The 13,700-nt window shown below is 41.7% G+C and overlaps 1 protein-coding gene across 2 annotated transcripts in view; it reads left to right on the forward strand.

The window, feature by feature from the left end:
• Window positions 1–13,700, forward strand: part of AARS1 (alanyl-tRNA synthetase 1) — a 91,274-nt gene that overhangs the window by 40,793 nt on the left and 36,781 nt on the right. For both annotated transcript variants that reach the window (XM_030203615.1, XM_030203614.1), the window contains exons 11-13: window positions 2,445–2,589; window positions 12,707–12,885; window positions 13,372–13,485. In XM_030203615.1, the coding sequence (XP_030059475.1) occupies window positions 2,445–2,589; window positions 12,707–12,885; window positions 13,372–13,485 (438 nt within the window). The remainder of the gene's footprint in view (window positions 1–2,444; window positions 2,590–12,706; window positions 12,886–13,371; window positions 13,486–13,700) is intronic.

Below are 13,700 nucleotides of genomic sequence, written 5' to 3' on the forward strand. Positions count from 1 at the left end.
TAAATGAATGGCATCAAGCATCCCTTTCTCTGCAGACATATTGCTAAGTGTCCACATGCAGTTTCCTGAGGAGGTATGACATGTGAATACAAGTTCCATGTAGTTAGTGAAGCAGAATTAAATTCATTATGCTGGAGAGGGATTTTGTTCATTTTTAGGCATGGCCTTCAAATTATTACAGTAGCTTAATTTAGGGCTGCAATTTAATTATAGTTAAATCTGTGATTAATTATTAATCACGATTTTAAAAATTAACCATGTTGCAACATCTCCTGTCTCCTCCAAACATCTCTTCTGCTCTATTTCACTTCCAACCCCTGTCCTCAGCACGATCCAACTTTTTTTTCCCCCCACCAGCGATTCAACATCACCCCCTTACCAGTCTACCTTAAAGGTGGTCTTCTGTTGATCCTCGACAGTGGCAGCATTGCACATATGCTGCCTGTGGCCTGGTCCAGAGTGTTCCTTTTGACACGACCCACCCATGCAGGAACAGGACAAAATAGGCCAGAGGGAAAACTTCGGATTAGGCCGCGCATGTACAATGCTGCATCTGTCAAGGATCACCAGAAGACCACCTTTAAGGCAGAATGGTGGGGGGGGGGGGGGGGGGGGCAGATGCCAAATCCCAAGTTGGGGTAGGGGAGTGAGCTGCAGACCTACAAACAGAACTGGATTGACCATCGATGGAAGCTATGGCCGAAGCGGTGAGCTCCAGCAGCTATGAGAAGAGCTCGATGCTGCTCACCACCAAGTTTGTGTTGCTGTTCATGGGAGCGGAGGGAGAGAGAGAAAAAATGGACCCCAGGAAACAGAGAATAGACCTGGGGGAAGAGGAGAGAGAGGGAAAGAGAGAGATGATGTTGGATCTGGGGGTGGGAGGGAGGGATATTATCGGTTCTTAAGGGAAAGGGATGGGATTTGATATACATGTATTACTTTTCTGTGATTATAATCAAAGCTGTTTACTTATTATATACAGGTACTTATTTTCTACCTGGGGCATGGAGGATTAAGTGGCTTGCCCAGAGTCAGAAGTAGCTGCAGTGGGAAATAAATAAATGAAATTAAATGCTTTTAACTATGTGATTAATTGTAATTAAAAATGTTTATCAAAATGCAGCCCTAGTTTAATTTTATTTTCTTAACAGACTATGCACAGTGTCAGTAAGTCGGTCCAGATTAATGCCTCTTTTAAGGGACAAGACTAGTGGTGAACAATTTTGAGGCTCTGTAGACACCATCAGTGTTGTACAGCTTAACAGCAAAAATATACTGGGATGAATCCTGCATATGGCACAAAAAAATTGGCACTGAAAAAAGCGATATTCCATAAGCCACGCTTAGTTAGACGTGGTTTATAGAATAATCACCCGGGAATTGTGCCTACCTTTAGGTGCGACTATTTGCACCAACTGAAACATGCAAATCTTTGTGCCTAAATTAAGTGCATTTCCCCTTATTCTATGTCTACGCAAATTAATTTTAGGCGCGCCCCCGTTCGCCCATGACCCTTCCCATCGCTGTGCCCCCCCCCTTTTTGAACTCGTGTGTGTAAAATGTAGGCACATATATTCCAATTAAATCTGATTAGTGCCAATAATTTCTTGTTAAGCCAATTATTGGCGCTAATTAGCTTCAATTAAATTGCAAGTGCAAATTGGGCACACATCCAAATTTGTGTACACAATTTTTAGTGACGTGTAGAATTCAGGGGACTGTGTGTTGTATAAACATAATGAAGCGGTGTGGTGGCTGTATTAGTCTACATCAGGAGAGGGCAGCCTTTATACACAGAGGGCTGCATGAATGTCAGTACTACCCCTAGCGGGCCACAACATTATGTAATGTTGGAACCAGGAATGCATAGAGTACCATAGACGTTTTGTAATAATAAAAATATAACTAAAAATGATGAAAGCAAACTGATAGACTGGCTATTCTGAAAATATTTGCAAAATAACGTTTAAAATTGCCAAAGCTCTGGTTAATCATGTTTTCTGTGTATACTTCCCATGGTCTCAGGGGCTGCTTTCGGCCCGCATGCCACAGGATACCCTCCCCGGTCTATATAGATGCATAGACACACTAATAAGTTTTAAGTGATCATTTTTATTGGGGCTGCAATACATTAAGTTTCAAAAAGTTATTAAGTTAATCAAATGCAAAGTTACTGCATAAGTATAATGATACACTGATCTAGTAATTGCATATTGCAGTACATTTCTCACAGTACAAATGAACGTCAGCATCTTTCCAATACATTATTAGATGAAAGAGACCTTGTTTAGATGTCATTTTGTCATGACCGTCTGATACCATGTTTGCTCTGTTCCGTGGGCATACACATTTCTATTCCCCAACTGCTCAAATTTTGGAATATATAGAAATCTCTCTTTCTCCTCATAATTAACTAAGGTTTTGGTTTTAATCCTCATGTATAGATTAAGTCTCAAGGCAAAGGAGCTGGCGATGAAGATCTTCTGATGTTGGATATTTATGCTATTGAGGAACTGCGTGCCCAGGGGCTGGAAGCCACTGATGATTCCCCAAAATACCTTTATGCGTCCAATGCCGATGGCAGCTATGGTACATTAACATCATTGCTGGAAATCTGCACTGTTCTACACCTTTGTTCAGCTGTGTGATACTGTTTGCATGCTAACCTAGCTATCAAACATATAAACGGCGAGTGACCGTACTCACTCGCAAATGCGCAGTAGAGATCTTCTCTGCCCCGCCCCCACGTCAATACGTGATGACGGGGACGGAACACAGAGGGTCTGTACTGCGCATTGCTGAGGGAGGGACACCGCCGTCTAACGCTCCCCCCACCCGAGTCGCCGCCGCCACCCACCTTCTACCCGGTCGGGCCCTCACTCCACTATTGAAACAGCGAGGGTCCGGGAACGCAGCACTGAGCTCTGCTGAGCTGCCGACATCGCCCTTCCTTCTTCTTCTCTGCCTCTGTCCCGCCCTCGACGACGTTACGTCACACGAGGGCGGGACAGGCAGAGAAGAAGAACGAAGGCCGACGTCGGCAGCTCAGCAGAGCTCAGTGCTGCGTTCCCGGACCCTCGCTGTTTCAATAGCGGAGCGAGGGCCCGGCTGGGTGGAAGGTGGGTGGTGACGGCTCGTGGGGGGCGCGAACTCGGAGGGGGAGGGGCAGCGGCGAACTCGGCGGTGGGGGCGGGCCTTTCAACCCCCCCTTTCCTATAATAGCCCGTTTTTATGGGCTCAAAGTCTAGTTATATCATATTGTGTTTCTAAGTTAAAAAATCTTTATTGTCCCTTATATTAGTGCCTCCCCCATCAGACCTTTGTCTTATATCATGTAACAACTAGCTCAGTACAAAAACATGGACTGATGAGACAAAGTCAGCACGGATTTAGTGAAGGGAAGTCTTGCCTCACCAATCTAATGCATTTTTTTGAGGGGGTAAGCAAACATGTGGACAATGGGGAGCCGGTTGATATTGTATATCTGGATTTTCAGAAGGCGTTTGACAAAGTGCCGCACGAAAGACTCCTGAAGAAATTGCAGAGTCATGGAATCGGAGGTAGGGTATTATTATGGATTAAGAACTGGTTGAAAGATAGGAAGCAGAGAGTAGGATTGCGTGGACAGTATTCTCAGTGGAGGAGGGTAGTTAGTGGGGTCCCGCAGGGGTCTGTGCTGGGTCCGTTGCTTTTTAATGTATTTATAAATGACCTAGAGATGGGAATAACTAGTGAGGTAATTAAATTCGCCGATGACACAAAATTATTCAGGGTCGTCAAGTCGCAGGAGGAATGTGAACGATTACAGGAGGACCTTGCGAGACTGGGAGATTGGGCGTGCAAGTGGCAGATGAAGTTCAATGTTGACAAGTGCAAAGTGATGCATGTGGGTAAGAGGAACCCGAATTATAGCTACGTCTTGCAAGGTTCCGCGTTAGGAGTTACGGATCAAGAAAGGGATCTGGGTGTCGTCGTCGATGATACGCTGAAACCTTCTGCTCAGTGTGCTGCTGCGGCTAGGAAAGCGAATAGAATGTTGGGTGTTATTAGGAAGGGTATGGAGTCCAGGTGTGCGGATGTTATAATGCCGTTGTATCGCTCCATGGTGCGACCGCACCTGGAGTATTGTGTTCAGTACTGGTCTCCGTATCTCAAAAAAGATATAGTAGAATTGGAAAAGGTACAGCGAAGGGCGACGAAAATGATAGTGGGGATGGGACGACTTTCCTATGAAGAGAGGCTGAGAAGAGGGCTTTTTAGCTTGGAGAAGAGACGGCTGAGGGGAGATATGATAGAAGTGTATAAAATAATGAGTGGAATGGATCGGGTGGATGTGAAGCGACTGTTCACGCTATCCAAAAATACTAGGACTAGAGGGCATGAGTTGAAGCTACAGTGTGGTAAATTTAAAACGAATCGGAGAAAATTTTTCTTCACCCAACGTGTAATTAGACTCTGGAATTCGTTGCCGGAGAACGTGGTACGGGCGGTTAGCTTGACGGAGTTTAAAAAGGGGTTAGATAGATTCCTAAAGGACAAGTCCATAGACCGCTATTAAATGGACTTGGAAAAATTCCGCATTTTTAGGTATAACTTGTCTGGAATGTTTTTACGTTTGGGGAGCGTGCCAGGTGCCCTTGACCTGGATTGGCCACTGTCGGTGACAGGATGCTGGGCTAGATGGACCTTTGGTCTTTCCCAGTTTGGCACTACTTATGTACTTATGTACTTATGTACTTATGTACTTATGTACTTATGGACTGAGAATAGTATCCCACACAGTGCATATTTATAATATGATAATTTAAGGTACTGGTACATAAATCCTGGGTCAGCTTTGTCCCTTTATTGGTCCATAAAGAGTATGTTGTAGTGGTCAGCTGACTGAAGCATCCACTAGTACTCTGGATGAACTTGGCCCAATGGGATAGTTAGCTAATGGTTAATAGTAGAGCTGTATATTGAAAAGGATTTCAGATAGAATGAGAAAGGGTTTTGAATTTAGCTTGGGCCTTTTTCAGTGATAGCTCAGGGCAAGTTATATTCAAGACAATAGGTATTTTCCTATCCCCGGAGAGCTCACAATCTAAGTTTGTACCTGAGGCAGTGGAGGATTAAGAGACTTGCTCAAGACCACAAGGCATGACAGGGAGTTTGAATTTGGCTTCCCTAGTTCTCAGCCTGTTGCTCTAACCGTTAGGCTGCTTTCAAGATTTATAAAACATTGTTTACTGAATAATGTAAACAAAGGAGCTACTTTTTTTTTAATTGATTTGAAACTTCATGTTGCATACTTACATTTGGGAAGCATAAGATAAAATGTCTCTTCTTTGCAATAATAGGGCATAGGGTGGAATCAGGGTGCCGGAATCAACACTTAAAAAGGAGATTGAACAACTTTTAAACTAGAAACTGGCGTAAGGCCGACAGTTGCTCAATGGTTCTGAACAAGGTATCTTTAAAAGATATCACCAAAACAGGGAAGATAGGGCATCATGATAGCGAGGTTGCAATAAAGACCATAGTAGACTAGGTGTCTTCAAATAAAGAGCAGATAATTTGCAATCTTTATCACTGTCAATTGCTGAGCAAGTTGCAAATAGGGATAACAAACATTGTTTGAAATGTCTTTATGCAAATTTCAGAAGCCTAAGAAATAAGATGGAAGAGTTAGAAAATATTGCACTAAATGAAAAGATAGATATAATAGGCATCTCTGAGACCTGATGGAAATAAGTACATAAGTACATAAGTAGTGCCATACTGGGAAAGACCAAAGGTCCATCTAGCCCAGCATCCTGTCACCGACAGTGGCCAATCCAGGTCAAGGGCACCTGGCACGCTCCCCAAACGTAAAAACATTCCAGACAAGTTATACCTAAAAATGCGGAATTTTTCCAAGTCCATTTAATAGCGGTCTATGGACTTGTCCTTTAGGAATCTATCTAACCCCTTTTTAAACTCCATCAAGCTAACCGCCCGTACCACGTTCTCCGGCAACGAATTCCAGAGTCTAATTACACGTTGGGTGAAGAAATATTTTCTCCGATTCGTTTTAAATTTACCACACTGTAGCTTCAACTCATGCCCTCTAGTCCTAGTATTTTTGGATAGCGTGAACAGTCGCTTCACATCCACCCGATCCATTCCACTCATTATTTTATACACTTCTATCATATCTCCCCTCAGCCGTCTCTTCTCCAAGCTGAAAAGCCCTAGCCTTCTCAGCCTCTCTTCATAGGAAAGTCGTCCCATCCCCACTATCATTTTCGTCGCCCTTCGCTGTACCTTTTCCAATTCTACTATGGGACACTGTCATACCGGGGTACAAATTATATTGCAGTGATAGGGTGGACTGAATTGAAGGGGGTAGCATTATACATTAAAAGGGCCTTGGAATCCCTATAGATACAAATTTTATGTATAAAGGAGAAAAGGATAGTGATAAGAGCGTACTACTGTCCACCTGGCCAGAATGAGCAGACATTTGCATAAATGTTATCAGAGATTAAGGAGGCTAACAAACTGGATAACACAATATTAATGGGCAGTTTCAACTACCCTGATATTAATTGGATAAATGTAACATCAGGGCATGTTAGGGAGGTAAAATTGTTCCTAGATGAAATCAAGGACTGCTTTATGGAGCAGCTGGTTCAAGAACCTAGAAGATGAGGAACAATTCTAGACCTACTCCTTAGTGTGGAGCATATGATCTGGTACAGGAAGTAATGATGCTGGGGCCACTTGATAACAGTGATCATAACATGATCAGATTTGATACATCATCTGGAGTAAGTACACACAGGAAATCCAATATGTTTCCATTTAACTTTCAGAAAGGAGACTATGATAAAATGAAAAGAATAATTAAAAAAAAAAAAAAAACCCTTAGAGGAGTAGCTGTGAAGGTCAAAAATTTGCATTAGGTACAGATGTTATTGAGAAATAACATCCTGGAATCCCAGACCAGATATATTCTATGTATTAAAAAAAGGAAGGCAGGCCAAACGACAGCCGGCATAATTAAAAATAAAATGAGGTAAAGGAAGCTATCAGAGCTAAAAGAACATCCTTTCATATTGTGTAGAGGTTTTTTTTTCTTTTTTTGTTAGCAATGGTAAAGCAATTCGCGGTGTATATACTGGTGATTTTTGTCTCAGTCCTTTTTTTTTTTCTTTTTAGAACTTTATTCACTCTTACATTGTCTTTATTATTTTTGTTTATTTTATAATGTGCAATCAGGACCTAATTGTCCACAAACAATTCCCTATCTAACAGAAAAGTCTGTAATTGAGAAGAATCAAAGAAAACGTAATCCTTTTACTCATAGTAATTAAACATTTATAGGGAAACCTCAAAATATCATTGCTTCTAGAGCTAACACACTTTCTTTTAACCCCCAGAAGTTGTTTCTGCATCAACTGAATAACTGTAGTAATATCAGGAAAAATATGGATACTCTGCCCACAAAACGTATCATCTTTCTTAGAAAAATACGTCTTGAGTATCCAAATTTTTTCTTGTTCAGAAACAAAGCCCATGAGGCGTGTAGCCCTAGAGGAAATAATATCCTGAGATGTCTCTAAAATTTCAGTTAAATTTAAAGAGTCCATATTTTCTGAGGCCTCATTCTGCATTTTTGGAATATAAACATAATAACAATCTAACTGCAATCTTATCTGCATCTTTCATTTGCAAAACTTCTTTAAGTATTTTCTCAAAAGCATCAAAGGTGTCAGTAACTTACAATGTGCAAAATTCCTTGCTCTCATCGAATTTTCAAAATTATCTAATCACTTTTGAGTCGGCAAGCTATCCTTAATTGGCTGAGTCTTTTTTGCTGCATTTTTTATAAGATAAAATTGAATGTATTGTGGGGTTCACATAGCACAAATTGGTACAGTTTTGAAAGATTTTCTTGATTTCAGTTACCCCAATATTGACTGGATAAGTGTCATGTCAAGAAATGCTGCGGAGGTAAAGTTGCTAGATCAAAGAAATGACTGCTTCATGGAACAGCTGGCTCAACAACCGAAGAGAGGGGTAGAATTTTAGGTCTACTCCTTGGTAGAATATAGGACTTGATGCGAGAGGTAATGGGCCCACTAGGCAATGGTGATCATAATATCATCAAATTTGAGTTATTAACAGGAGTGAAGACTCTTAGAGATCTACTGAATCAGTATTTAACTTGTGATAAAATGAGGAAAATGGTTTAAAAAAAACAAAAAGCTTAAAAGGAGCAGCTGCAAAGGATTTCAAGCAGGTCAGCCAGACTTGAGAGTTCCAGGGTTTGCATGGAAGCTCTGTGATTTGGTAAGGGTGCCAATGAGAAGAGGGGAATTCCTGACATCGCTTTGATTTCAAGGAAGCTTACTTTCACATTCCCTTCAGGATTGAGGATCAAATATTTCTGAGGTTTGAAGTTCTAGGAGAGCATTTCCAATTTCAGATCCTTCTTCTTCAGTGGGCTATAACACCTGAATCTTCCCCAAGATGATGGTAGTGGTGACAGCAGCAGAGAAGGGATACTAGTCCATCCCTATGTCATTAATTGGTTGATCAGGACATAGTCCAAGGAGGAAAGCTGAATAGCAATCTCCAGGGTAATGTTTCTGCTGGAGGAGTTTGGGTGGGTGATCAACTTTGCCAAGAGCAAATTGAAGCCTTCTCAGTTGAGGTATCTGGGAGCATGATTTGACACCAGGATAAGCTGGTCTTTATGACAATGGAGAGAACCTTCAAATTTCAGTTATAAATCTGGTATTTGCTTGGAGCAAGGAATCAAGGGGCTTGGGATTATTTACAGATACTAGGACTGATGGCAGCATCCCTACATTTGGTTCTGTGGAGCAGTGTTCTTTTGTCTAGATGAGTAGCACAGTCTCTTACCTCTCCAGGACAAAGCAAGTTCAAGCTTAATTTGGTGATTGGTAGAAAACGTGGTCAGAGGTGTGTACTGCAGTCATGATGAAATGCTATCCTGAATAGTTGGGAAGGTCATTGCACTAAGTGGTACAAGGTCAGTGGTCAACTCGAGGTAAAGTGGTTAATAAATCATCTGGATGCAAGAATGTTACAGTGAGCACTTCAAGCCTCCTTGCTGATGATCCAATGGAGCTAGTTGGATTTCTCTAACAGCACCACAGCTGTGGTATACGTGAACTGGCAAAGGGGCCTAAGAATCCTCAGGTGGCCAGTGAGATGAAGCTCTTGATAGCATGAGTGGAGAAGCGCTTATCAGCTGTCTTGGTATCCCATATAGCACAGGTGGAGACAGTCTAGATAGATTCTTGAACAGGCATACTCTGGATCAAGGAGACTGGAAGTTGGTGAACCATGCCTTCTTTCTCATTGTCTGCTGCCAAGGATCATAGCAGATAGCTGCTGAAAAGAAGCACAAGGCTCTCAGATTCTTGAGCCGGTGGTGAGAATAAGAGATGGTAGATCTGGGTGCACTAAAACAGCCAGAGCCTTGGGATGGTCTACTGTATGTTTTCTGGCCATGGCTCCTCATAGAAGAAACAGAAAAACATGACAGCAGATAAGGGCCAAATGGCCTATCTTCATCATCCACTATCTCCTCCTTTCCCTAAGAGATCTCACATTCCTGTCCCAGCTTTCTTAAATTCACACAGTCCTTGTCTCCACCTCCACTGGGAAGCTGGTCCCTCCAGTCCACCACCCTTTCTGTGAAAAAGTTTTTCCTTAGATACTCCTGAGCCTATAACCTCTTAACTTCATCCTTTGCTTCATTTGAAAAAGGTTCATCTCCTGTACATTACTACTACAAAGATATTATATCCCCTCTTTCCCGCCTGCCTTCCAGAGTATGCATATTAAGGTCTACACACTTTGACAGAGACCACTGACCAATTTTGTAGCCACCTCTGGTCTGACTCCATCCTGTTTATAGCTTTTTGAAGGTATGGTCTCCAGAATTGCACACAATATTCTAAATGGGGCCTCACCACAGACTTGTACAAAGGCACTGTCACCTCTTTTTTTTTTTTTTTTTTTTTTTCCCTGCTGCTTTCCTCTCCTTATGCACCTGAGCATCCTTCTAGCTTTGACCATCAGGTTTTCTACCTGTTTGGCCACCTTAAGATCATCAGATACGATCACCCCCAAGTCTCGCTCTTTTTTCATACACAGAAGTGCTTCACTCCTTATACTATACTGTTCCCTTTGATTTTTGCAACCCAGGTGCATGACCCTGCATTTTTTTGCATTAAATCTTAGTTGCCAATTTCTGGACCATTCTTCAAGCTTCTCTAGATCCCAACTCATATTATCCACACCCTCCGGGATGTCTACCCTATTTCAGAATTTGGTATCTTCTGCAGATACATCTTAGCAGACAGTCCTTCCGCAATATCACTCACAAAGATGTTAAAAAGAGCTGGCCCAAGGCTGATCTCTACTGTTACTACTGCTACTTATCATTTGTATGTGCTACTAAACATACACAGCACTGTACATTGAACATATAAGCCAGAACAGAGTTTACAATCCAGTCAAAACAGACAAATAGGACAAATTAGGGATAAGGGAATTACTTAAGGTCGGAATTATAAAACAGACATGGGTACTGAACAAGTGAATAGGCGTTCAAAGTAGCCTCAAAAAGGTAGACTTTTAATCTAAATTTGAAGACGTCCAGAGCTGGATCTTGCCATACTGATTCAAGAAGTCTGTTCCAGACATATGGTGCAGCAAGATAAAAGGAATGGAATTTGGAGTTTGCAGTGGAGGAGAAGGGTACAGATAAGAGAGATTTGCCTGATGAACGGAGTTCCCAGACAGCACGGTGTAGGGAGAGATAAGAGTAGAGAGGTACTGAGGAGCTGCAGAGTGAATGCACTTTTTAAGTCAATAAGAGGAGTTTGAATTTTATGTGAAAACGGATAAGGATCCAATGAAGTGACGTGAGGAGAGGGCTAATAGCATAACGATACTGGAGGGAGGAATATGTCATGCAGCAGAGTTTTGAACAGATTGAAGGAGAGAGGGAGATGGTTTGGTGGGAGATCTACGAGAAGCAAGTTGCAGAAGTCTAAGTGAGAAGTGATAAGAATGTGAATAAGGGATTTGGTAGTGTGCTGAGAAAGGAAGGGACAAATTTTGGTGGTGATATAAAGAAATGACAGGTTTTAGCAGGCTGTTGGATTTGTGCAGAAGAGAGATAAGTCAAAGATGACCCCAAGGTTATGAGCTGATGAGACAGGGAATATGAGAGTGTTATCCACAGAGAGAGAGAGAGACTGGGGGAAGAGGAGAGGTGGGTTTAGGGGGAAAGATAAGAAGCTCGGTGTTTACCATGTTTAGTTTCAGATGATGGTGAGACATCAGGCAGCAATGTAGACAGGCAGGCTGAGACTTGGGCCTGGATTCTTTCTGAAATTTCTGGTGTGGAGAAGTAGATCTGGGAGTCAACAGCATAAAGGTGATGCTGAAAACCATGGGAGGAGATCAGAGCACCAAAATATAGTGGGAGAAAAGAAGAGGTCCTAGGATAAAGCCCTGAGGTACACCAACTGATAGTGAGATAGAAGCGAAAGAGAATCCACCAGAACTTACACTAAAAATGCGATGGGAGAGATAAGAAGAAAGCCAAGAAAGAACAGAGCCTTGAAATCCAAGTGAGGACAGCGTATCAAGGAGTAGGCAGTGATCAACAGTGTCAAAAGCAGCAGATAGATCGAGAAGGATGAGGATAGAATAGAGACGTTTTCAGGATCTTCACAATTAATATGAATGGGATCTCTGCATTCAGTGGAGGCAGTGCATGCAAATTTATTCATACATATTCATTGAGAAAAATCCTGGAAACCAAACTGGGTTGTGGCCTCTGTATTTAGGCTTGGGAACCTCTGAACATAGGTACTTCCATTTCAAAGTTATAAGAAGGGATACATACATTTCTGATGAGAAAATGGCCAATTTTGCCCCCTCCCATGACCAATTAAAATTGGTGATCAGCTTTGAAAAGTAGAAAAATCAAATGTTGAGCACTCTCCCTCCTCCCTCCCCCAACCCATGCAAAGAACCTACCTACTTTCTTGAAAGGTTTGGTGCAGCTAGTTCTAGCCACTCCAGAGTTTTGTTAGAGGGGATGTGCATTCAAACATGATCTCGAACACCTCTTAGGTCCATTTAACAATGATTTAATAGGTAGAGATCTAGAAAACATTTCCTAAAACATTTATTCATAGATATATATTTGTATTAATTTTAATTTATTCATTTTAAACTGGGGAATGGGAAGCAGTTGCAGGGCTACTACAACACAAGTCTTTATATACTCACTAAAGATTGCAAGTCTTTTATTAGCTCTTTAAAAAGTTCAGTTCAGATCCATGCATGGACATTTTGGCCTAGTTGTGTAATTCATGTCTACAGGTAAGCGACTTCACATTCTGGACATAATTTCTAAGCTACCTTACAAAAGTGGTTTATGTCTGATGTCAGTTTCTGTCTTGTTTCTTCCAAAAAGTAGGGATACAGCATCTCAGGTCAGTCTCTCCAGTTGAATCTTTCCAGGACAAGAAAGCAAAGCAAGTGGTGTCTCATTTCTCCTTCTCATGTCTTCCTTTGAGAACGGATATGTATACTGTCTTTAATCAGCTTCCACCTCATGCTCTGTCTAGGACAAAATGGATATAGTATCTTCACTAATTCCTATTTCTTTTGTTCTATTTAGAGTTTGAGAGTGCTGTAGCAACAGTGAAAAAGATTCGCCGTGAGAAGATGTTCGTGGAAGAGGTGACCACAGGCCAGGAATGTGGCCTAGTACTGGACAAGACCTGCTTTTATGCAGAGCAGGGTGGGCAGACTTATGATGAAGGCTTCATGCTGAAGGAGGATGAAAGCAGTGAGGATGTAAGTGGGCATAAAATCCAAGGTTTAATACACTTAAACAGAGGAAAGTTTATCTAGCATGATCCCTCTTGTCTGCGATTGACAGCTTAATAAATTCTTACAGGTTTTGCAAGCCACACTGTGTCCTGCTGTTGACACGGACTTGATGACAATGAATTAGAAAGCAGACTGAAGAGCGACTGTTACTTATTCTGCACAGCTTTTTGCATGCATCAGAATTGTGTTCTATTCATAAAGGCCTCCAGTGAAGAATGACTCGTTGGTTATTACATAGTGATACCAGCAAATTTTTCTAACCTACCTTCATTTTTGAAGCTATATCATAGAATATTATACCACTTTGCAGAGTTTTATGGTGGAGAGAAGTTAGTTTAGGGGATAATACTCATTCAGGTTTTGCACTTGGATACCATGGGTCCTGAGGCCCAGATCCTGCACATGTGCTCTTACCACTTTTATTTCTTTTTCTTTTCTCCTGTGTGTTAGAGAACAGAATTCACTGTGAAGAACACGCAGGTACGCGGCGGATATGTGCTCCATATTGGAACAGTGTATGGAAGCTTGCGCGTGGGGGACCATGTCCGTCTTTATATTGATGAGGTGAGATGTAGCAGTTGTGGATATGCTAGAGGGCTGTAGAATATGCTGTTACTCAAGTCTGATTTTATATTTATGCTCTTTAAGCCATAGTGATGTAATCATGGACTTGATTTATAGCCATTTGATCACAAATGATCCAATTAATCTTGAATTCAGGATTTACATGGACTAAGTACCCACTTGATTACAGAAGAATTCTCCTGATTTCCATAAGT

Source organism: Microcaecilia unicolor, chromosome 5 (genome assembly GCF_901765095.1).
Source record: "Microcaecilia unicolor chromosome 5, aMicUni1.1, whole genome shotgun sequence".
NCBI lineage: Eukaryota > Metazoa > Chordata > Amphibia > Gymnophiona > Siphonopidae > Microcaecilia > Microcaecilia unicolor.